Source organism: Lacerta agilis, chromosome 2 (assembly GCF_009819535.1).
Source record: "Lacerta agilis isolate rLacAgi1 chromosome 2, rLacAgi1.pri, whole genome shotgun sequence".
NCBI classification, from domain to species: Eukaryota; Metazoa; Chordata; class Lepidosauria; order Squamata; family Lacertidae; genus Lacerta; species Lacerta agilis.
This window is the reverse complement of record NC_046313.1, coordinates 55028133-55052934: the sequence shown is the minus strand read 5'-3', so window position 1 is coordinate 55052934 and position 24802 is coordinate 55028133. Positions and strand designations below refer to the sequence as shown.

General features: G+C 40.4%; 2 protein-coding genes across 5 annotated transcripts in view; both read right to left on the bottom strand.

Moving 5' to 3' along the window:
- PCBD2 (pterin-4 alpha-carbinolamine dehydratase 2) overlaps positions 1-17252 on the bottom strand; it is a 35403-nt gene extending 18151 nt beyond the window's left edge. The window contains exons 1-2 of one of the 2 annotated variants that reach the window (XM_033140125.1): positions 17103-17252; positions 10356-10487 (exon numbers count right to left, since the gene is read on the bottom strand). In XM_033140125.1, coding sequence (XP_032996016.1) covers positions 10356-10487; positions 17103-17198 — 228 coding nt within the window. In that variant the 5' untranslated portion in view covers positions 17199-17252. Of the gene's footprint in view, positions 1-7364; positions 7496-10355; positions 10489-17102 lie in introns of those variants that run through there. The other variant, XM_033140126.1, reaches the window with a different exon arrangement.
- A 1841-nt stretch (positions 17253-19093) lies between these two features.
- On the bottom strand, positions 19094-23602 carry TXNDC15 (thioredoxin domain containing 15). Of its 3 annotated transcripts, none has more exons than XM_033140122.1 (5): positions 23446-23601; positions 22097-22587; positions 21283-21446; positions 20554-20684; positions 19094-19355 (listed from the first exon to the last, which is right to left on the bottom strand). In XM_033140122.1, the coding sequence occupies exons 1-5, from the start codon at positions 23516-23518 to the stop codon at positions 19159-19161; spliced, it is 1056 nt and encodes a 351-aa protein (XP_032996013.1). In that variant the 5' UTR covers positions 23519-23601; the 3' UTR covers positions 19094-19158. The 3 variants fall into 3 exon arrangements, with proteins under 3 accessions (XP_032996013.1, XP_032996014.1, XP_032996015.1); XM_033140123.1 differs by having other exon boundaries at positions 22097-22584; XM_033140124.1 differs by lacking the exon at positions 19094-19355 and adding an exon at positions 20152-20198 and having other exon boundaries at positions 23446-23602.
- Between the last annotated feature and the right edge of the window lie 1200 nt (positions 23603-24802).

The window sequence follows — 24802 nt, the reverse complement described above, 5'->3', positions numbered from 1 at the left end:
GAACTACTTGTTTTTCTCATTTGTATATATGTATATATATATATATATATGAGAAGGCAGCCCTGTTTAGGGAAGTTTTTAATGCTTGATGCTGTTTTGTTTTTAATATTCGGTTGAAAGCTGCCCAGAGTGGCTGGGGAAACCCAGCCAGATGGGGGGGTATAAATAAATTATTATTATTATTATTATTATTATTATGCTTAGAATTGTGTTACCAGTCTACTCTTGCACTAAGGTTTTGATAATATTGCACCTGTGAATTGATATCTGTTAGTTCTGGAAATTTTACCACCAGCTTTTCATAAAATAAATAACCTCAAACAGGTACAGAAACCAGAAGTTCAATATTCAACCACCATTTTCAAATACAGAGGTTTTTCTCCGCTTTCAAACACTGCTCGTAAATAACCTTGATTTATAGCAAATCGGCTATTTTATCCCTATATACAGGGAGGCTACCCATCAACCTAACTACCCAAAGAATTACTGTTATAAACTTTGCAGGTGCGCAAATCACAGCATATGGCAGAGGACTCAGGATAATGGGAAATGAGGCGGCTCAGGAAAAAACATATGAAAAACACAGGCCCAACGTAGGTGGATATAAAACTCATTCAAAAGGTAATCAAGTGCAACAGTATAAAAAGGGGACAACTAGGACAATGAATCTACTGAAAGCCATGAAAATGAACTTGGCTTTTGAATGGTCAACCTATCAGATTTTCAGTGCTCTTCTTTAGAAAAGAAGCACATCTGACACAAGCTACACCCGAAAGCAATCACTGGTGTGACTCCAAGAAGATTCACACAAAAGGGCTAAATTTGTCACAAATGCTTTTGTTTCCGATCCTAATACAGCCAAGTTGCATTACTCTGACCTCCATTTAACAAATCAACTTAATGGGTGCTGGGAGTGTCATAAAAACCTTTACAGTGGAGTGATTTTTAAAACTTTTAAAATATAGTTATGAAGCAAAATGTTAGGAGAACCCCTTCAATACTGGAAATCAAATTAAATCTAGACATTTCTAACAGTCTTGACAGATATAATCCTGGTTACCATGTAAATTTATGGTAAGCTGCTGTGATATTAGCCACAGGTGCTACTTTTAATATATGGGCCGCATCTGGCTGGGAATAAAGTTTCTCAGAGGACTAGAAATGACCTCACTATCAGACAATGGAGGGGAGGGAAACACAAGGCCACTGTGGCATATAAAAAGCAAGAGATGTGGCCTACAACTGAATATTTGACATAAAATTCATTTTAAGTTTGCAGGTTGTAGGCTAAAAGATATTATGTTTTCAGTACATAAAAAGGCGTAGACATTTTTCAGTCAAAGAGCCAAAGGATTAAGTATTGCAAGACAGCTATGAAATATTTGGACTATGCCCATAAAAACAACTTGACTCAACTTTGATCAACAGAGAAGACAAAAGGATGTGATGAGAAAGTTACAGAGTGGCGGGGTAGGGGAAGAATGTATCCAAATTCAAGTAAGTTCCCAAGGATTTAATTGTTTTATACAGCAAGCTGACCTACAGTTAGGAAATAGCTGACTCCAGCAAGCTGCCAATTAATTAAAAACCTATGCCAAAGAATTCTACCACAGACTAAGGTAAGTATTCCCTTCATGGTACTTAATTAAGTAGAGATAAAAATAAATAAATAAAACCCAGCACTTTATGCCAAGAAGCCATCACCACACATAAAGAATAGAAGAGACCAGTCCATCTAGGTCACCCCTAATGCTCCATTTATAAGCAGAGCTGGTTGTCCCTCAGCTGAAAAGTTCTAAGTTCCAGATGGAGAGAATTAAATTCTTCAACTTGTGCTCTGTGCTCCAAAGTACAGTATTCACATTTTATAACGTGTGTATAACTGCAATAGCTGTAGTTTTGCAGAATTCAAAGGCCAAGATCAAAAGAGCCCCAATCACATAAAGAGGGGTTGCCAACTTGTGGCTGTGTTGACAATGAATGTCGTCGGGGGGGGGGAGCCATCTCCTGACTTTCAGAAGCAGCTTTGGCAAGAGAGGTTCCAAGGGTGGGGAGAAGGGGGCCTAAAAAGCCCTGGTGCACACACAGAATGCCGTGTGCAGTCTGCCAAAGCAATTATATTTTGGTGGTAGTTAGCAAGGGAACAGGTGCTAGCAGCTATTAACAAGGCAATGTTACAAAGAAGTAAGTCCCACTGTGTTCAATGGAGATTACTTCCAGCTAAGTACAAATGGCATTGTAGACTATGTGTAGCAATGAGCTATCTATTATTCCTAATATGTAATGACCTACCCTTCACCAGCGGGTCCTCAGAGCAGGTGACAACAAATTACAAATCAGTATTAAAAACAGCTAAAAAAAATTACAGTCATAGGGTGGGTGCTGAAAACACATGTCTTGGGGTAAAGAGGTGCATGTTCAGCATTCACTGAAAGCTGTACAATAAAGACATCAGACCCACATCTGGGGGGACGGAATTGCACGACTCACAGGCTGCCACAGAGAATGCCTTCCCCTGAGTCAACACCACCCAAAACTTAAAAGGGTGGTTGAACTATTAAGAGGGTCCCTTCTGCTGATCCTAACACCCAAGAGGGTCTGTAGGACAGGAGATGGTCTCTAATATTTGGGACCTAAGTGATTTAGAGCTTTAAACACTAGTGTGAGCACCTTAAATTGGAACCAGAAATGAACTGGCAGCCACTGTAGAACAGGGGTTTTATGGGTTCTAAAGGCAACCCCTGCCAATTAATCTGGCTACTGCATTTCAAAACAGCTGAAGTTTCTGAGTTGTCTTCAAGGGCAGCCTAATGTGGAGCACATTGCAATAATCCAGTTTGGAAGTTACCAGAGCATGGGGTAATGTGGCCAAGTCATCTCTATCCAAAAGGAGCCAGAGCTGGTGAACTAACCGTTACTCCTAGCTACCAAGGCCACCTGGATCTTAAGTGACAATATGGGATCCAGGAGTATGGACCTGATCCTTCCAGGAGAATGCAACTCTGCCTGAAACAAGCAGTCTACCTGCTTCCTTGACAACTTGAAACACACAACACCTGTGTTTTTTCAGGGTTCAGCTTCAATTTATTGGCCCATATCAAGCCCATTACTGTCTCCAAATACCTGTCTAGCACCTCAGCCACCTGACCATTGGTTTTCAATTAGTGGGCTGGGAGGGACCCATTATTGGGTCATGGTTTAATACAAGAGGGGTCTGCAACAGCAGCACTACCACCATACAACTGTTTTAAGAAAATTTAAGAAATAGGCCCCCAAGTGCATGTTTGAGTTAAACGTGAGCCCCAGGTCTGAACACATTAGAGACAACTAATCTAGAGCCCTGAATCTTTCCCCCAAAAAAACTCAGCCGAAAGCCCTGTTGGGTTTTTGAGCCATCGCCAGCATAAGTACCCCCCAAAACACAGAGCTACTATCAGGACTCAACTCTTACAAATATTGCTAGATGGGGTGAGAACAGGTAGAAAAAGATCCAAACCAGGAACTCTGCCTTAATGTCAATTAACAAACAAATCAACACACATCAGCCATATTAGACAGCATATTAAATTCTACTTTTTGAGTGTCAGACTGTGGCTTTCCCCTTTGCATTCTTTGGTTCAGTGGTGCAAACCAAGATAAATCCCTACCCAACATCCTTCAGGACCCAAATTGAGAGACATGCTGGGAGGTTGACAACCACAACAAGTGTCTATTCAATCTGCTGCTGTGTTCACAGTTCTCCCTTCTGTGTGGAATCTCTCCCAACAACATTCAGAAAGGGTCTTCATGCTTTCCTTTTTCGTTACTCCACCCACTCAACACCTAACGGAAGCTACTGTGTGGGGTGAAGCTTTTCAGTGATACGTTATTGAGAGGATTTTGACACAATTCCCTCTCCTTCAATTGTTGCACTGCACACAAATAGCAGGACTCTTCCCCGCACCCCATGTGTGATGTGTGTCTACAGCAAATCCATGCATGGAAACCTATTTCTATGTGCAGATTGCTGTTGCTGGACTGAAACATTCACTTGCCTTACCTCAAACATTTCTCCAAAACTATGAGAATTAGATACTATCAATCCATGCTAAATAAAAAAATATTAATTATAAATCTCAGAGAAGAGTATCATTTAATGGGCCCAAGGACACTTACAAATGTGCAAAAAATACCCTAATAGGAGACAGGCAACTGAGAGAAACCTGTATGCTTTCAGAAATTACCAAACTTACTGGAGTTAAGGAATTGACAGTTAATAAAACTTCAGTAGCAAAACTACTATTTAGTTTGCTCTGCATACTGTGCAAGCCTTTATACAAATATATGACAAGAAACATTATAAAGGGATATCCACTATGATTCTTATGGTTCAGGATCGTGAAATACAGTCACTGCAGATGAAGTCAAGAACCCTGAAAAAATATTCAGGAAACTCAACTCAGCTCAGCGGGATTCCTGAAACATATTTCTTTGTACAACTGAATTGGCAACCTGCCTGCAGCCTACTTCCATTAGATTATTCATGTATCTAACAAGACTGAAATATAACCTAGTCATGCATCTTAAAAATCAGACTAGGAGTCTTCAAACAGGAATACCACCCTGTTAAAAAATATTAACTACAGTCCTGACACTCACAGGGTTTACTTTCTCACATCAGTTATAAGACGCAAAAAAGTGGTACCAAAAGCTAAATGAAGTCTTTAACTTGAAGCCTTTATTTAATAAACATAGTAGTTTTTTGTAAACTGCCTTCAAGTATCCCAGCCAGTCCTGCGTATCTTCAACATGTGCCCCTTTTTCTAAATATCCTTCTCTCTTCTATTGCCGTTTGGCCAAAATAAACAGGAAACTTGGCTGACAATACGGGAGAAAGGAAGAAACTCCGTAACTACTTCCAAACTCAAGGAATGCCGTTTCCTCTACCCTTTCAACTGTAATCATATTCTATGCTACCTACAAAACACACACACACACACACACACACACACACAAAACCCAGAGAAGAATCTTTCCAGTCAAACACATGATTTTGAAGGGTATTCCTTTTGTGATGAAATCCAGCCTTGTGATGATGGCCCTTTTCAAGAGACAGACCGGGATGCAATCAGAAACAAACAAGAGGTGATGCAAAGCAGAGATGTCTCATCTCCAAACATCTGGTAAACTGACCTTCTCTGGTCTAGATGTTTGCAAGACTTTTGTTATGCACGCTGAGAGGAAATAGGGTTAATGAATGCTGCACTGCAGAATTTTGATACATAATGAATTAGGTTTTAATTGATAACTGCATGTGTTTTGTACCTTTAAAAAAAATCCACAAGAGACAATGAATTCAAGTTATAGCTGTAATTTTCAGCGAAGCTTACTGAACTGCCTACATATTAAACAGGAAAGTAACAGATAGTTGTTTCTCCAAAATCCCCAATTTTTCTGTTCCTTTTTTAAAAAGAAAAAATATAGGCAAAAATAGGAAGTGTAAAGAGCTTCTTTCTGTTCGGATGTATATAATCAGTTCTTCAACAGCCATATTTCCTCGCTCAAATGAAGATCAGCTTTCCTCTAGAGCAGTGGTTCCCAACCATATATTTTGCCATTTCCTTTTTTTTTTTTTTACAAATCATATTTATTGTGGTTTCCAATATAAACAATATCATATGAAACATTCCGAATTACATTCCAAATTATTTCTCCAATTATAAAACAAAAAGAAAAGTTCCAAATTGTCCAAATTATTACTTTAAATTTTGTTTACGACTTCCCATGCTTCAAAATTCCAGAGGCTCTATTATCAAAACTATTGCTTTGCTTTCTCTTTCAATATTTCCGCAGCCGCTGACATATCCAACAAGTAAGATAAGTCCAAACAAACAGTATCGCTGTGTGATTTTAAGTCTGTACTCCACATTCCTTCTTTCGCCCTTGCTGGTTGAAGTCCAAAAGTCACATTTGGACCATCGCCATCTTGTTCTTTGTTATATTTCATATATTTTCCACTTTTAAAAGTCCCGATCTGTACCAGCTTTAAAATCTTCGGAGGATTAGCCGACTCACTTATCAATCATCACGTAAAAAAAAAAAGAAATGCAGCAATGTCCTCCTTAAGGACATTTTTTTGCCATTTACCTACCTAAGCATCTACAGTGGTACCCCGCTAGACGAATGCTTCGCTAGACGAAAAACTCGCTAGACGAAAGCATTCGTCTAGCAGGAGGCTGCCCCGCTAGACGAAAAAGTCTATGGGGCTGCCTCGCAAGACGAAAAAATTTCGTCTTTTTTTTTCGTTTTTGCGGAGCGCGGCTCCCATTGCCGCTCCGCAAGACGAAAACCCCGCTAGACGAAAATTTTCGCGGGACGAATTATTTTCGTCTAGCGGGGCACCACTGTACCTAAGCATCTTTAAAATCCTGATGCCACCCCTGCCATGACATATAATTCTTATTATTCAAAAAGTGAACTTCTATTCACGTGGAAGAAGCCCAAAAGGCCATTAACTGTTAATAACTCATTCTCAAATTGTCCCCCTTAAAAATCAAATTGCCCCCCTGGGGAGGTGCCCCACATTGGGAACCGCAGCTCTAGAGACTGGTTTTTCACTGTGGGCTGTGCATAAATATAGAACTCTTTTGGGTAGTAGTTGGAAACCAAGTTATGAATCATAATTGGAAACCCTGGTTTGAATCTTATGTCACCCATGAACTTAAGCAAGCTACTCTCTCACAGCCTCAGTCCTGGGTTGTTGTATGGATTAAAAATGGACTTTGAACAACTAAGAGTGCTATACAAATATTAAGTAACATATATTATTATGGTAAGATTTTACTATCAGATTTATATGTACCTGCAAGAATCCTATTCACATTGATCATTCCTCTCCCCACAGATGAAAAGAATATGGTCACATGAGCAAGTTTAAGATAAAAGACCATGACTGCATTGTTCAGACACAACATCAAAGGCAATATAATGGTAAGTATAATCTAAAAGCAATGAAAGAAAAGGAAAAAAGGAGTTCCTATTCTACCTTTTTATTCTTCACCTATGGTCTGAGCATAAGCCATTAGGTCTTACGTATTTAAAAGCATTTTTATGTCTCCTTCCTTCAGCCAAAAAGGCTCCCAGAGTAGCTTTTGTAAGATAAACAAGGCAGTCCCTGCCTATAGGCTGACTTTCTAAAAGACATGACACAAAAGGAAAAAAGGAGGGGGAGGGAAGATGTTATATCGTATTTACAACATGGTAGAAGATATATAGATTGTCAGAATTCTAAAGCATGGTATTTTAGAACAATTCCGTAAATCCATAACTTGACAGCTTGTCAGTGAAAACTTTTACCAAGTAAACTACCTCTGACCCATATTTACCCTGATTTGCAAAGAATCTGTCCATTCTTCCTCCGCTGGATGTAATACACAAAATAATAGATATTCCTATGGGCTTACAAAACTTTGGCAATAAGGTATGTTAACATCTGTTGATATACAGTCTTCAAAACCTGGAATGAATAAAGAGTTTTCTAAGCATCATATGTCATTTGTGTTATCTGTGAAAGCAATAAAATTTCAATGAACAGATCAATCAACTCAATATCATGTGCAACAAATAAATCTGAAATGCCTTTTATGTCATTTCAACTTGTCAGCTTTTTACGCACCTGATTTTATGCCATCTGCAAAGGGCAAAGTGAAGATCACTGAGGAAATTATACTTCTTGGCTGTCTGACTTTTGTTAAATAGTTGTATTATGTTCTGTAAACTGAAGATTTATTAACTTGAAGAAGAATATGGTAGTTTACATCCTGACCTTAAACTATACTGACTGATACATAGCTGAGTTTTAGGCACAGGTTGTATTAGATCTATTAGATCTGCTCTCGTGTGTGTGTTTGTGTGCGCGCGCGCACACAAACACATGCTTTTGGAAGTTTTTATAAATTAAAAGCATTGGGGTAATAGTAAGTATTATCAACAGCATGGAACTGAAATGTTAAAGATTTAAATCTATCTCCAAAAGCAAAATTTGATCATTTTAACTCACATTAAGTCAAAAGGATTATATGTCACAAGTTGCTTCCTAGTACCATTTCAATGCCTAACTAAACATGATGGTGGAACTGCTTGTGTGCTAGAATATGGGTCATACTAAACGGGTACACAGCAAAGTATTTTAAATCAGAGAATTGGTGGGCAGAAAGGGGTTTCTTAATCTTCCCTTGTCCAAACTAATCCTTCTGAAACCTCCTCACCAAGCATGCTTTTCTGCTAGTGAAGCTTACTTTCCAGAATCCCACTAGCACAGGAAAAAAAGCAGCAGGAAGTATGCAAATTCTTTCTGAAAATCAGATAACATGAACTGAAGTCAAGCTAAGTTTAATTAGCTTTCGAATTAGGAGTGGCATCGATAAGGACTTCCGGCGGCGACGCCATAGCGGGTGGTCGTGGGCTGCTTCGGCTGCGAAGCGCCCAGTCCATCCCGGGGGTTGGAGCCCCGCTACCGCAAAGCGGGGCTCCGGTGGGGTGCGGGAAGAGCGTCCCGCACCCTGGGCTCCCCGGCTGTGCCCGTTGTGGCTCCGAACGCTTCCCTCGCTCCCCCTGTAAAGGGGGAGTGGGGGTGAAGGGACGACGGAGCCGGGCTATAGGGGACATGCCCCAACCGGGATGTAAATGCGGCGACAAATCCCGAGATGAGCGTCTAAGTTCTACCTGTCATTAATGATTTGAAAGAACCCGGTGGTCGTGAGTATTTGACTGACTTTTTTACCTTTGGAACGATCCGGGGGGAAGAGGAAAGGCAGCCTGCCTCCCTCCCTTCGGGAGAAGGAAAGAAAATAACCAGTTTAAGTGACTGCTGCTACAACAATGGATATAATGTGTCTGGAATTTGAAAACTGAGACTGCTGAGATTTCCCTTTGGGGATTAAGTGGGCAGAAAATATCTCCGTTCAAAGTTTTGGTCTTTACGCTCTGGCTTCAGAAAAAATGGCGATGGGAAATTTGGACTGACTGACGTGGGAAATAATTGAAACAAAGGAAGGAAAAGACAGGAACTGAAATTTGACACTCACCCCCTCCCCCAACATGCTGGACTTTGTGTTTGAACTTATTTTGAACTCTGGACTAACGGACGAAGAAATGCTTACTGTCTTGAGACTGGAACTGCTCAATCGGAAATTGAAAGTCTTGAGTGGGATAATAAATAAAAAAAATTCACTTTCCACAGAGGAGGCTTTTCAAAAGTTTTACACAATGGAAGCAAACCTTGGCAAAGAGTTAGAAGGGATACTTGAAGGATGGTTTGAAATGGCTGGGCGACTCCGGGAAAAAGAACCGTTCTTTGGGGGTGGCAGTCCCGGAACGGCAAGATTTGCAATATCCAGACCCCGAGGTGGGAGCTCGGGGGGCAAGGGACGTGGAATTAAGATATCTACAAGACGAAGAAGTATGGTACAAAGAAGCGGAGGAGTCCAGAAAAGAGGGGATGTGTATCCTGAAGCTTGATGCAAGGTTTGTTGTGAATGCTGCCTGGATCTGTGGACATTTGGGAAAAGAAGACAATTGGAAGATTGGTTCCGGCGAAAGACAGAGAAAGACAATGGACAGAGGGGTGTGGGGTGAAGTATTAAATGTAAAATTTAAATGGCTTGTTATGGTACCTGAATTCGGAGGGTGAAGGTTGTTAATTGTAAGTCTATCTTGATTAAGTAAGGAGATATTGAGATTTTATGTTAATAGCAGCATGATAAAGGACAGAAGAAATAAGTTTAGATTTTATAAGAATACTTTGTTAAGATTTATGTTAGAACATGAAGATTAAGATAATGGTGTTATCTTTATTTGAAGTTAATTTCTTTGTTTTGTTTTTTAGAGAAAAGTTGTTATGGAAGTAAAATACAGTTTTAAAACCGAAGGTGAAAAGGCAGGGGAAGTCAAACGTCAAGATTCGAAAATAGAATTTTTTTTTTCCTTAGGTATATAAACAAGAAGAAGAATCCTGGCAATATATGTATTTGTATTTGTTATGTATTTGTAGGTGTGGGTTTGGGTTTGTGTTGTGTTATGAAAATGTTAATAAATTCTTTATATAAAAAAAAAGGAGTGGCATCGATAAATATCCAGAGCTACAAATGGCCTGCCCCAGTCATTCAAGTATGGACTGTCTCATTCATTGTAAGAGTGATTTAACACTAAAGAACTGAAATGATATCTATGGAACCTAAATCAGGATTTGGCCAGTACTTTTAAAGTGATAATATTTGTGTGAATAGATTGGCCTTTTAAGAACAGGTTCCGGTAGCTAAGAAGTAAAAATATAAGCTAAATGCATTTCCTTAAAATAGCAATAATGAAGTATTTACCTGGTTGAACGTTTTGAAGATGAATTCTTTGTATATGGCATCCCTTTCAGTCAGCTCAGACCATCCTGAAGCTTTGAGCTCGTGTAAAACTTGGTTCCTTTCTTCCGTAGTCAACCAGTGAAGCTGAGAAGACTATCAAGGCAAAGGGGGGGTGGATTTCAAAATCATGGTTTCCAAGTTCTGCTCCTTATCAAAAGCTATAATGTGTTTTTTGTCATACTGGTTTATGTAGTCACAGTGAAAATACTGCAGAACAACATTAACCAAAAAATATGAGGTCATTATATTTGTTTCAGGCAAACCATTCATTTCCATCCACTTACATACAGCACCTAGGCCAAGGTCACGATGGCTCTGCGCTACCTCCAAGTTTGGACGCAGTATGCCTTTGAATACCACCTGTTGGGGAACAAGTGGGGAAAGTGCTCTTGTACTCATGTCCTGCAAACAGGCTTCCCATGAGCATCTAGCTGGCCACTGTAAGAATGGGATGTTGGACTATGGCAGCTCCTTTGTCTGCCCATGTGTTGTTTTTAAATTAACATGTATCTTAGGTGGCATCCTAAACACTCTCAACTAGGATAATAAAAAAAAAATCCTTCCAGTAGCACCTGAGCAACTAGGTTTGTCATTGATATGAACTTTTGTGTGCATGCACACTTCTTCAGATACTGGAAGGAATTTCTTTATTTTGTTTCGACTACAGCAGACCAACACGGCTACCTACCTGTAACTAGAACTCTCAGCTAGGGAGTAAGTGCCATTGAATATTTGCTTCCAAATAAGCATGTATCTGAAGAAGTGTGCATGCACACGAAAGCTCATACCAAGAACAAACTTAGTTGGTCTCTAAGGTGCTACTGGAAGGATTTTATTATTATTATTATTATTATTATTTTGTTTTGACTATGGCAGACCAACACGGCTACCTACCTGTAAATGTATATATGCTACAGGTATTAGTGTTCTAAAGCTGACACTATGAGATGCTGTGTGCATGATCCTGCCAAAGTTAAACACTTTTTAAATCTCACTTGTTTGAATGGAATATATGCTTATCTCTCTCACTCTGAGAGCAATACAACTCAACAGAGCTAAGTGTTTTAAATTATACCGAATTAAGTATGTAGTCAAAAGTGTTTTTGTCTTATGGTATTATTATAATTGTCTCTGAGTGATCTGAAAACTATCCAACATCAAAAGTCCTGAAGTAACCGAAGAATCCTGTGAGTTCAACTATTTCCACTCATTCTGATATAGCCATATTTGAAAAGTTAGTAACCATGTACTTCAATGACATATAGCAAAGATGGTTACACATATTAACTTATAGCAGGCATAGGCAAACTCGGCCCTCCAGATATTTTGAGACTACAACTCCCATCATCCCTAGCTAACAGGACCAGTGGTCAGGGATGGTGGAAATTTTAGTCCCAAAACATCTGGAGGGCCGAGTTTGCCTATGCCTGACTTATAGCCAACTAAATTCTGTTTAGAGTACACCCACTGAAATTAATACATTTTAGTCATACCCATTCAAGTCAGTGGGTGTATTCTGAGTATGACCAACACTGAATACAAACCAATGAGCTATTTTTAAATGTTCCAAGAGATGCAAGTGACAGCTGCCCATAGAACTTAATAGATACATGCTAGATTTTAATATATCTGGGGCTTGGCATTGATGTGTTCACTCCACCACACAAACATCAAAACTACCCAATGAGCATATTCTGTGCCTACAGAATGCTGAGTGAATGGAAAACTTAGAGGAAATGGAATGGAACAGTGAGGATCTTGAACACAAGCACCCCACACTGTTAAACTGGGGCTGGAAAATGTTCTGGTCTCCAAATTCAGAACTTTCTCATAATGTGCATTACTTCTGAGTAGACACAGTTGGGGTTGCACTGTAAGCCTCCAATTTTATACCCATGTGACTGTAAGTCCCAATGAACTAAATGATACTTACTTCTGAGAAGACATGTATGAGATCACAATGTAAACTTCAAAATTCAACCTCATACTCATATATATTTCAACCATGGACAATTTTTAAAAATGAATCCTTTATCTGAGCAACTACATTTGCTGCGTGAAAAGTTAAGTTTACCCACTAGATGGCACTGTATTATTTCAAGTCTCGATAGTGATTCATGATAATATAAAGCCAAACAGGCTGTTAAAATTTTCCTTTATTACAAAACATTTTGTAGACACCAAAATAAACATAAACAAATACGTACAAAACTTAAAGACATTACTTAACATGAAAGAGGAAAAAAATCCCTCACAAAACAAATAACCTATAGTTAACATAATTGTGCAGCAAAAAATAACCCCTCCCTTTAGCATGATTAAATGATTTCTTGTTAGCAATGAAATATGCTTTCACTGGTTCTACAAAAATAATTATAGATATTCCACAATTATACTTTCAATTATCTTTCCTGCATCGCTCATGAGCACAAGATGAAACAAGTGAAACTGAATATGGAATTGCCAATACGGCCATTACATTACATTAACTATCAAGATGAAGTACACATTAGTTTCTCTCAGTCAGACATTTCCAAAGAATTGTATTTCTCATGTCCTTAAAATATTCAGAGTGGAATATGTATGTATGTGTTTATTTACTGCAGTTAGGATTACTTTTGAAGTTTTAGAAATCTCATACTAAACCTTTAAAAATTAATCAAATTAACTGCATATTTTAATCAAATTAACTACATATTTTAATCAAATTAACTGCATATTAAATGGTTGGTAGTAATTACAAATTTTGGAAGCCTAATGACTGGTGACAAATTTTATATCTAGCCTGTTAATAATTACTATTCAAATTTAATGTGAAAGGATTTGTTGATGAGATAGTTATTATCAAAATATAAATTATCTTTAGGGGGAAGAATGCTTCTTTTTTATTTTGGAATCTTAATCGATATTTAATATAGTTAGGCTGCAATCCACTTACATGAAAGTAATTCCCATTTAACTTAATGGGGTTTACATCTATGTAGACATGCATAAGATTGCAGTGATAGTATATTTTTCAAGCTTGTATATTTTGTCTTTCTGTGTATATTTTTGTATAAAAATAATAATACACAGGGTTGTTTTTAAAAACAAAACAAAACACTTGAACAACATTTTAATATAATAAGCACATGTGAAGAATATGAGGATAAACAGGGCAAGGGGATCATGATTTTAAGCCTCAGGCAGAGGTCTGAAATGCTTTCATGGAGTCTGAACCAAAGGGCACTGTTATCAAATAACTGGTCATCCTTCCATTCTTTTCTGACATCACTCTGATACCTGAATTACAGATATAGGAGGTTTGGTGGATGCCATACTCTAGCTTTCCCAGATTAATTATAATCGCTAACTTTTATTTGCTGACCATCTTTAAAGCAGTTATGAGGTAGGATGCAATGACAAGATAACGGGTCAAGTATGGCTGTTTCAGTTGCTTGTCCAATATTGACAATTCAATGTCCCCATACTGTTTGCTTTTGATGTTGCAAAATTCCATGTCCTTCTGCAGCAGTTTTGCACGGGAAAACCATGTCTGGGTAGTTTGTCATACTAGTCATATTTGAAAGTGTCTCCTATGTATTTGTGGAAGCCAGCAGTTAATTTAGATCTCTAACTCGTCTGTGAAATAGGCAGTATTTTTTCTTTGTACAAAGAAGGAACCTGAGGTACCAGTCAGTCTGTCACACATCTCACTTAAGCACACAGGGCACATTTCTGGCAGTCAAGGCTAAACCCCAGGTCTTCAATTTGTACACCTATGTATATTTTACTACAGAATGTAACCCAAAATAACACTGGGTAATATCTGAATAAGCTCTACTCAGAGGAGACCCAATGAAATTAATGAACCTAACATTTTCATGCTCATTATTTTCAAGGGGCCGAATCAAAGTAGGACTAACATTGTAAAGTTGAAAAAGACCACAAGGATACAACCTATTGCAATTTTTACTCAGACCCAACTTTCTTCTAACCAATTCCAAATCAGAGTTTACTAATTAAAACATTCAGATGAATCCTACAATAAAATTTTAAGAAAATTAAAAGTGGTTGTTATTTTTGGCAGTGACGCCATGTGCTTGAAGCTGCCCAAAGTGGCAGGGGAAACCCAGCCAGATGGGCGGAATGTTGTGAGCCACTTTGGGTACAATTTTGTGGAAATGTGGTATGGAAAGAAATTGATGGTGATCACAAGTACTTGCTAATAGAAATCTACTTTGATCATAAAGAAAGCTGAGGAGGGATTAAAACCACTGGAATGCTCAGGCTTCTTAGGGCTGCAAGACTCCCTCATATAAACCCAGAGGTCCACTGCCTACCCCCTAAACTGGCAGTATTTAATTGTAGTGTATTTACTCTTTCTGAATTTACATTCTCAAATGAAGCTTTCAAGGCTCTGTGGAAGATCTACATATATAAAAATCAGCTGAAACTGCAGAGGCTGATCCCAAACCCACATCTCTCAGGTCCTATTTGTAGGCTGCATATATCCTGAACTACATATTTTTACTAGCTAATAAAATTCTCTATCTAGTTGTTACATTATGTACTCAGTATATATTTAAGGCATGATATGCAAAATAACCATACACAAATTTGTGTTTGCCAACAATTGCCCCCACATTTTCAAGTCCCGCTTGACAAAAATTATGGCCAGAAACATATTTGGTGTCCCCTCAATGCCATTTAAACAAATGCTGAAGTTTTCAGACTACTGAATTTTGCACCATGCATAATTGTGCTGAACTCACATCCCCATAAATTGCTCTGTCAAGGAGGAAAATTTGTACCAGAGAACTGGCAGAAAGAATATGCAATTGATTTCTCTGCTTCTTATGCAAGTACAAGTCAATATTATTCAGACACAAATCCTTAATTATATGCCTGATTTCATCTATTCTATTCTGTTTCAATTACTACTGCAAATGGTAATCTCTCTGTATTTTGAAGCACAAGGCATTTCCCTAGAGCAAAATAAATGTTAAAAAGTGCTTCTTATAGTCACAGGTGTATCTGCTCACCCATGAAGCGCTCTGGGTGAATTTAAGTCAGTCACTTACTCGACCTAAGTACCTAAGGCTATAATAATAATATGGGGAAATATTTTTTTCCCCATTCTGAGCTCAGTGGAGGAAAGGCGTGATACAAACAAGTTAAATTTTGAGGAATTCTTACCTTTAAACATAATCTAGCATGCATTGTGTAACAGCAATAGGTTCCTGGTGTTTCTCATTTTATTATAGTACATTTCTGCATTGCTCAAAGTGTGCATTATCTTCTTCCCTTAATATACCTTCTTGGTAGTGGCACCCACCCTATGGAACGCCCTCCCACCAGATGTCAAAGAAAAAAACAACTACCAGACCTTTAGAAGACATCTGAAGGCAGCCCTGTTTAGGGAGGCTTTTAATGTTTAATAGATTATTGCATTTTAATGTTCTGTTGGAAACCGCCCAGAGTGGCTGGGGGAAGCCAGCCAGATGGGTGGGGTATAAATAATAAATTATTATTATTATTCTTTATTATTATTATTATTATTATTATTATTCAGTACTGATGAGCCTGCAACTAACATACAGGCTCCCTGCCAATTTAAATAAGTTTTCCACTTGTATCTCTGAATTCAAGGCAGTGAGTTTTACCTCTGAGTAAACAAACATGCACCAGGCCACTAATATGTTGCATTAGTGAAAATTCCCTGCTTCTTCCTACAGAAGGGCTGACTGCAGGGCTGACTGACACGTGTGTTTACTGTTTAGCATCTGGTGTTCACACTAATATGTGGAAAGAACCCGTTACAAAAAAAATATTTTCAGTTATACTGGCTATTTTCTAAGCACCTGCATTTATTCTGATTTGTTTCAAGAGAGATGACATGAAGTTGAATCGAGCAACTGTTATTCTATATTTTTCCAGTGAAAAATTATTGGGGGGGGGAGGGTTGAGCAGGTTCCTTGCACAAGATCAACGTTAACTGTGCAACATGAATTTACAGATACAGTATGTAACTGTATCCTACCCAAAAGTAGTGACAGTCTGGAAGTGTCCCATGCGATGCAGCCTTGTTGTCATTAAGGTGGTTATGGTAAACATGTGTCTGAGCTGCACGAATTCAGGCAGGAGGTGGACTTGAACACAGAAAAGCAAACGTCAGTGTGTCAAGACTTCTAAGCCTGCTGTTCTCCCTGACCTGCTAGCTTGCGGTGCACAGAAATGCGTCGCCATTCCTCGAAAACAGGGGGGCACTCATTCGCGTGAATCCCCCTCCCAAATCTTAAATGGCACACAATCCAGACTTTGGGCTTTGCACCTCAGTGAGCATCTGGTAGGAAACGTTACCAAACACAGGAGGAGACCTATTTGAATGCACTTTCTCTCCAAAGGATGGCTCGTGCTTTCCGAATCCAAAACGTGGGAATAGCAAAAGTTGGTGCAAGCCTCCCTCGTTGGGTCGGAAAGTGGGGCGCGGGAAAGCCCAAGGAATCACTCTCGATGCTTGTCGGAGGAATCCCACTATGAATGAATGAACGGGCGGGTATAAACCAAAAGGTCACCGGGACCCACTTTGCGCTGGAGGGGAGGCCGAGAAGTCGGGGGGGGGGGGTTGAAGAAACGAAACCCAACGCCGCCCAAAGTGACGCTGCTGCCGGGGTGGGGAGAGTCCCTCCGAGTTCCCCTTCCCTTCTTCGCCGCCCAACCTCTCACCATAGCGGAGCACTCGCTTCTGCCGCTGCCTCGTCCTGCCACGGACGTCGGCCCCGCTCGCAGCCACCTCAGGCTGGCCCAGGCGCCGCCTCGCATGGCTCCGGCGTGGCTTCACCGCCCGCCCACCTGGCGCCTCCCACGGGAAAGCGCATGCGCCGCCCACTCCCCCTCTCCCCGGCTGAGGGAGAGGCGGGGTGGAACGGAAAGCCTCGTGACCGAGAGGCCGTCGCTCTCCCCGCCCTCTTTGTTTTAATTATGCCCTAAGCGCACCTAGGCCCTTGGCCTTCTTCTCCACAGCCGCTAGGCGCGCCTACCCCAGCCGGGGTGGGGGGGTTCGCTTGGAGACCGCCTGGCCTGCGCTCTTCCCGCGAGGTTTATCAATTTTCGGTTTTCCTCGAAGGAAGAAACACAAAGTAAAACTCCGCTGCCCCTTTACTCTCACAGCAGACATAACAATTTTTAGAAGAACAAGTGTTGTGGGGAAATCTCCCGCCAGAGATTCGAGCCACCCGCCGTGTCCATTGTGAGATTTTCCCACAGCAGCTACCACCTTTCTCAGCAACTGGCTCTGTCCCTACAGCTACTGCCTAAGCCCTAGGGCTTCTTGGAAGAAAAACACACTTTCCTATTGTACTTGTCCATCTGTATTACCCACTGCAGACAACCCACAAGTTGACCACAGAGAGGGAAGTCCGCTTTATCTCTCTGCCCTCTGCGCGTTAATCGGTGCTGCCACTGCAGGATTGCATGGCAATAGCTGCGCCACAAACGCACTGCAAACTCTCCAACCTGCACATTTGAAATAAAAGGATGCAAAGGACCTAGCAACTTGTACACCCAACTCCCAGCTTGATGAATGCACCTGAACCTCAGCTAATGTGGACAGAAGACAGCGATGACAGCCATCTCCACAGCTGAATGTAACCTTCAGATGCTTCCTTAGATATTTCTTGGTTTCTGGTGCCTTGTATGATTAAAGCATTTTAGTACAGTATTCTACACTGAAAACCATGCCAAGACCACCACTGAAGATGCCCAAAAGGATATTTGGATGTTAATGGATTTATTATGATACAGAAATCTCTAAAATGCAATAGAACTTTGGCGCTGCTGTAGTACAGAATGTGGAATGCAGCTAGCTTCATTGGATTGGATTGGATTGTCTACCTTTAAAAGGTCATACTATTTTTTTATAACACATCAAAATAAGAACCATAACATGAACAAGCAGAGATACACCCTTTCAAGGTTAACTAAGTTCACAATAGTGCTTAAATTACATCTAACATTGCAAAACATGGAATATGTGGTAAAATGTATGATTGTTTATTATCATTTATGTGTATTCCTGATATTAGTGTTTTCTGATCCTTTAGAATGCTGAAACATATATTCCTAGTTCAGCCATAAATAAATGTCAAGTTCGTGTATCAATAGTCAGTGCAACCTTACTAAAAGCTCTGACATGTTAGCAGCACTGTCATCCAAATACTGTGATCATAGCACCACATGTGTGACAGCATCAAATTGACAAGACAGCCAATTCTTACAAATTCCCTACTTATATTTTTAAAAAATATGTGCAGGAAAAACATAGGAGTCAATTGTTGCAGCTCCAAATCTAGCATAGTTAAAATGACCATCTGGGGTGGCTCAGGAAACTTTCTAAAAGCTCCATCTTACACCTATACCTGATCTTTTCCTATTACAACTGTCACCATCTGCAACAGTTTTCACAGGTGCATAACATCTTTGTTTTTTAAATATGAAGCAGCAATTCATTTGCATTACTAGAGATCACCAGATGTCCCCAAAAAGACACCACACTGTTCCTAAAACTTAAGCATATCAGATAGGTATAGATATTTTTGTCATTCCTTCATGACAACTTTATGAACAATTTCCAGCTGTGCATGTTCATATTTGTATCACAAGGAATTTCTGCTGAGAGATGTATGATTAACAATACATCTAGCAATAAATCACAAAAAGTCGATCCACCATTTAATTTAATGTTGTTTAGCTTCTTCTGAAAACAAAATTCTCAGTTCACATATCATTCCTGATGTTCCTGATCTTGACCAGGTATTAACCACCGGATGCTCTCTGTCCGGACAGTGGCATACATGATAAAGCTGATGAGGAACAGTAAAGAAAATAAGAGAAGCCAGTCTATGCCTCTAGTCAGTGTGCTAGGCAGGGGACCATCCTGATCTTCCTCAGTTACCACCACATCAGACTTGGGCTCTATTCCTGGGGGAAAAAATCATTATTAGTGTGGTGCAAGATTGAACAGAATCAACATTACTTATAGATATTTGCACACGGCACCTACAATTTTAAATTTAGGCCTAAGCAATTTAAACTATCAGCTGCTAGAACATCACCAGAGCTCTGTAATTTTTGAATTATAGCTTCCTGGTGCATTAAATAAATAGGTATTTCTAACTGTAACATGTAAAATATGACTCTCTCAAATTTAAGTATTTTAGTGTCATTTGGAAACAGCTCTAATTCCACCTCTCCCTGAAAATGTACCAGTACGAAAGCTTACAATTCCTATTTTAACAACAGCTTAATTAGCCAACTACAATGTCAGTTGTATGTTGTTCAGCTTCCAAGGGGAAAAGCAACAGAAACTGGACCGAAAAGTTCCTTTTTTTGCCCAGATAAAGATCTGTAAACACACACGGTAGAGGGAAAGGTTTATTGCTTTCTCTCACGAGTCACTGGTGACCAGAGCTTGCTTATGTAAGTCTATTTCTATCGCCATTTTCTGTATTATTCGCTGCAGCATGAAAGGAAGAAATCAAAGTGGATCCCAACTTACTATCCCATGTTGTGTAGAAGAACACATAAGACATTGGGTTTCCTCCACTGCTAACATAGGTAGGAAGAGATAGCTGTGGAAACAGTTACCCTTCTCCTCTTGCATTCTCCCCATGTGTCACCAACATTCTCCAGGCGATATCTATTACATTCCCAACTCTTGCTACCACACAAGAGCTGAAGGATCCTTAACCCACCTTACCAAATAGGATAGGATTTGGCTGTAATAGCATACTCATGTGCTGAGTTGATGGCTACTCAGAGCTACTGAGAAAGAAAAGGGAGAGATTGGAATGAGAGTGTGTTTTCTCCTCCCAAATTGTGGAATCCCCTCCTAAGAGAGATTAGATTGGCTTCCTGTTCAGATCTTCCTGTTCTGACAGACCTTTGGAAACTAAGGTACAGATGATGCTGATCACTGGGCTGCTGTCAGGACAAATTGTATTTTAATTGTTGGTTTTAAATACGCTGAAGTGCATTTTAATTATTGTTGTCAATGAGTTTCTTTTTTTATTCTGTATTATATAACTGATGTTTTTAAATGTTGTAAGCTGCCTTGAATCCCAACTTGGGAGGATGGTGGAATACAAATATATTAAATAAATGAGTAAATAAATCCTACCTGTCTGATTAAAAATGAAAGATTTCAGTGTTTCCAGGGTTCGATCTGTATGGTTAAATCTTGCCATTGGCTTAGCTCCTTGAAAAAGAAGGATGTTGGGAACAGCCACAGTTCCAAACCTGGTTGATAAACTGTGAAGACATAAGATAACAACTAAAGAGTTAGCTTTGCTAAATATGTCTTACATTTAACCCTATGAAAAAATAACTGAGGGTTTTTCAGTACAAAATAGGAACCATAGCTACGGTAATTTCAGCAGAAGAAATATAGAAGAAATATTTGGTCACAACACACTTTAGACTCAAACGGACGCTCTAGAAAATTAATAGTATTGTTAATCAATTGCCTTCCACATATGGCCAAAGGCAATGTACAAAGTATAATAAAAACAGCTAAAAATAGTTGAAAACAGAAGTTGAGTTTAAAAACAAGACAAAGTAGACAGCCTTAGCAGAGACATATTCATCCAGCTGGGAAACTGTGGGAACAAAAATGTCTTCAGTTGTTTCTGCTAAGTGCTGGTAATGGGCATGTGGATTAGTGTGAATTGGGCAGAATGTATGCAATTAAAACAGCCTAAATTTTGGATAATAAATTTATAGACAAAGTATTATTCAATTAAAATGCACTTTTCAAGAAAAAGTCCTCTTCTGCACATTTGCTTAACCCTGACTTAAAATACATGAAGATGGTACAGTAGTCCTGAAAGGAGAGGGATATAAAAGTTACCTGCTGTGCTGAGAGGCATCCAAAGCCAAGAAATGAAGAGTTGGGAATGCTCGGGGCAAAGAATTAAAATGAGGAGCCAGATTGGCAGAGAAACGGCACCAAGGAGTATAAAACAGGACTAAGGTACAGTCACTGCCATTTGGATTTAAGAACTCCATTAAATCCTGCAAGAGAAGCAGAAAAGTGAATTTTTAAAGTCGTAATGGGAAATTATTTAACTTAGTATTGCTCATGTTAATTATCCTGATCTCAACAAGGCGGTGAAATACTTCTACATGCAAGGTGAACTTGGTCAATTCAGGTTAAAAAAAACTTATTACCTGCACAACAGTTTTTAAATGACTTAGGGAGCTTTTAACTTTCATTGCAACCATGAAATTCAGGAGATATTTTGACATTCACCTACTTGCCACCATCAGCAGAGACACAACCCACAACCTCATTCCAGGCATAGGCAAATTTGGCCCACCAAGTTATTTTGAAGGACCCACACCTGCCCGCCCATACACCCACCCTACACCCAATGTCATTCTGATAAGAGTAGGGCTTCCAAAGGAGCAACCAACAGTTTAAAGCAACCTCCTGGTTATTTCTTTACTGGAGCAAGGCATGTTTCTTTGCTGGAGTAATGCATCAGCTGATAAGCAGTAGGAACGCACCTTGCTTAAGGAGTAAGAAGCAGTTTCTGTGAAATAGAAATTGCTTCTCCCTCCTAGGACTGCTCTTTGAAGCAGCCCCCATAGTCCCTTTCAACTTCCAAAATCTATAATTTTTATAAATATATAAAAAATAAATTAGAGTGCTTTCCACTTACTTGTGAAATATTCAAGATTTGTAATGTGAAGTTTGTTATCCCTGTAATGTTTCTTTCCTCACAATTCACTTTTGGGGTTTTCACACCATCTGTGCTATTAGAGTCCTCTCCTGATGAAGGATGCACTGCTTCCAGAACTACAGGTGAATCTATTACTTGCTCTTGTACAGGAGACCCAGGTTGAGATAAAAATGAAACAATACCCTGCGTACTGCATTCACCATCAACAGCTGCATCACAGGTGCCGGTGTCATGCTCCAAGACATGTCTCTCCTTGGACTCACCTGGAACAACTGACAGAACTACAGGCTCAGCTGCAGGTATGCTGCTACCCATCATAGCATCAGCTATCTCTGCAGTCCTGTACTGCACCGATTCTTTAGGCCCATCGCTGCTTGCAGGTACAGAACTGCTTTTCACAGTGAATGGTACAGCAGTTTCACTTAACTTTTCAGGTGGCGAGTCAGTGGTTTCTTCCATTTCAGCTACTGCTAAAGAAAATGCAAGAACGTGTAACATATTTAGTGTTGAACAATAGGAATACATCTATCTTTATTCAACGCAACAACGCAGCAGTGGGTGGAACTTACAATCCAATGTGTGAATTGAGGGGGCTCAAAGAAAGCAAACGGTTCAGTGAGGCTCACACACTGCAACAACCGCTGCCACCCTCACCTCACCATAAATACTAGCGTGGCATGAAATATTCAGTCTTGTTGACCAAAGCCCAGTGTCATTTTTTATGAAGTCTTTCTTTACTGTAGAAAATAGACCCCATCCAAGATATGTACAGAAAAGAAACGTACAACAAGAAAATAGAATCTTGCCACCCAATAATACAAGTTCAAATTTGGCTACCACTCTACAATTCTACTACAGCAGGGATGGGCAATTTCAGAATTGTATGGTCTGCTCCCCCCCGCCCCCCGCCCCAGAATCCCCTAGGACCCGCAAGCACATTTCAAGCTTATAAAACAAGAGTAGGCAACTAGATCCTTCACTTAAGCATCTGCTCCCGAGCATGCATGCAGCCTTGCTTAAGCAGCGCTTGGTTTGCTGGATCAAACCTGCAGGTTTCCCAAGCGCAAGACTACATTTTAACTTCTGCCCTATCTTGTTTGTGCTCCAGAGAGAGAAAGAGGAGAAAGAGGAGTTGCTTCTTTCTTCTCCAAAGCATTAATTAAAAAAAAACAAAAACAAGAAGCCGCAATGGGTGGCGACGCGAGCCTAGTTGGCTCGTCCCCCATTCACCACAGGTGCACTAAGGAGGCGCGCCAACTGTCCTCAGCATCTCCGCTCAGCTGCCCCTTCCCCCGGCGGTGCTACCATAGCAACCAAGCCCTCCTTACCTGTAAGAAGACTTGCGAGCACCCAGGCCAGCCAGAGGCCCCGCCCCCGCCCGCGCGAGGACAAGACCATCATCCTCGCAAGGGAGGGGGGAGCTGGGAAAGGGGGACAAGAAAAAGACCCAGCGGATCAAACGGAAAACAAGGTCCAGTCCAACAACAGCCGCTTCCGCTCTTCACTCTTTTCCGTTTCCGGGGCACCACGAAAACAAACAAACTCTATGGAGCTTGAAAAATTCTTTTGTCCGCTGGCGGACCGGATGTACTATTTCTCTCGAGGTCCCGACTGTGCCTCGTTCGGCGGCAGGTGGCAGTGCAGAAACCGAAGACCTTGCCCTTGTCATGATTTGCCAGCATTGTATCTGTCTAACCCGTTTTCTAACTGTTGTGCAGGAAGAAATAAAGTGCCTGTTATTATTATCGCCGTATCTGCCACCAACTTACGAGGGTGGGAAGAGAGCTCGACTGAGGCAGAGTGCTCTGTGACAATCCTGGCCTTGGTACTTTTGCTCCCCAGCACAGATCTAAACTAAGGAGAGCTCATATAAAAATCGGGATTTTCCTTCCCGGTGGCAATCCCCATGGAGATCCTCGTTGTGGCTGCCATCTTTACAGTGGGAGAAGCCTTTGTCATCGATTTGCCTGTTGCTGCCACCTTGGGTCTGTCCGGAAACGGAATCCAAACCAGACGAGGTGCCGTCCAAAGGGGACGGCTCAGAACCGGGCGTCTCCCCGATACATTAGGCAGCCTGAAAGGAAAAGGAGGCATAGAACTACGCAGCTCTGGCAGCCTGTAGCGGTCGCTATAGAGCTGCTAAATGCATAGGAAGGGAAAAGAACAATACCCACTGCCGACGCCAAGCAATAACAATGAATTTACGATAGTTGGCGCAAATTGAAAGTGTTTAAAGCATTAAACCAAAATCGATTCCGCAGCACTCTGCAACCCGAGGCTTCAACATTGTTTACAACCCGCAGAATACTTTGCTCAGCCTCCAGGCGGGTATTCCGCTGCAGAGGCAATTATTTATTTTCGGTAATATACTAGTCCCGCCTTTCATGGGCATCCTGCCTTCTACTGATTCGACGGAAGCTGATGTATCGTTGGTTTGATCTAGCTTGATTGCCTCACCCTAATAATTAAGACACAGCAATAACATCTTCATACAGTTTGGGGCTCTATAAATGGGTTGCAGTATCACTGTCATAGAAGAGTAGAAGTTCCTAAAGTTGGGTTCATTACAGCAGCAGCAGCAAAACAAACAAAACACCTGCTGTCAGAAGATTCAATTTCTGCACCCAGACAACAGCAGTAAACATTTCGGATATTGAGTGTGCTGGCTGGCAATGATAAGGTGGT

Excerpts from the sequence above, each read along its gene's own strand:
- TXNDC15 (XM_033140122.1), bottom strand. The coding sequence starts at position 23,518 with ATGATGGTCTTGTCCTCGCGCGGGCGGGGGCGGGGCCTCTGGCTGGCC. Across the intron at positions 21,447-22,096 it reads AAATCTTGAATATTTCACAA|GATTTAATGGAGTTCTTAAA; the intron begins GTAAGTGGAAAG and ends CTTCTCTTGCAG. Across the intron at positions 19,356-20,553 it reads TTTCATTTTTAATCAGACAG|GAATAGAGCCCAAGTCTGAT; the intron begins GTAGGATTTATT and ends TTTTTCCCCCAG.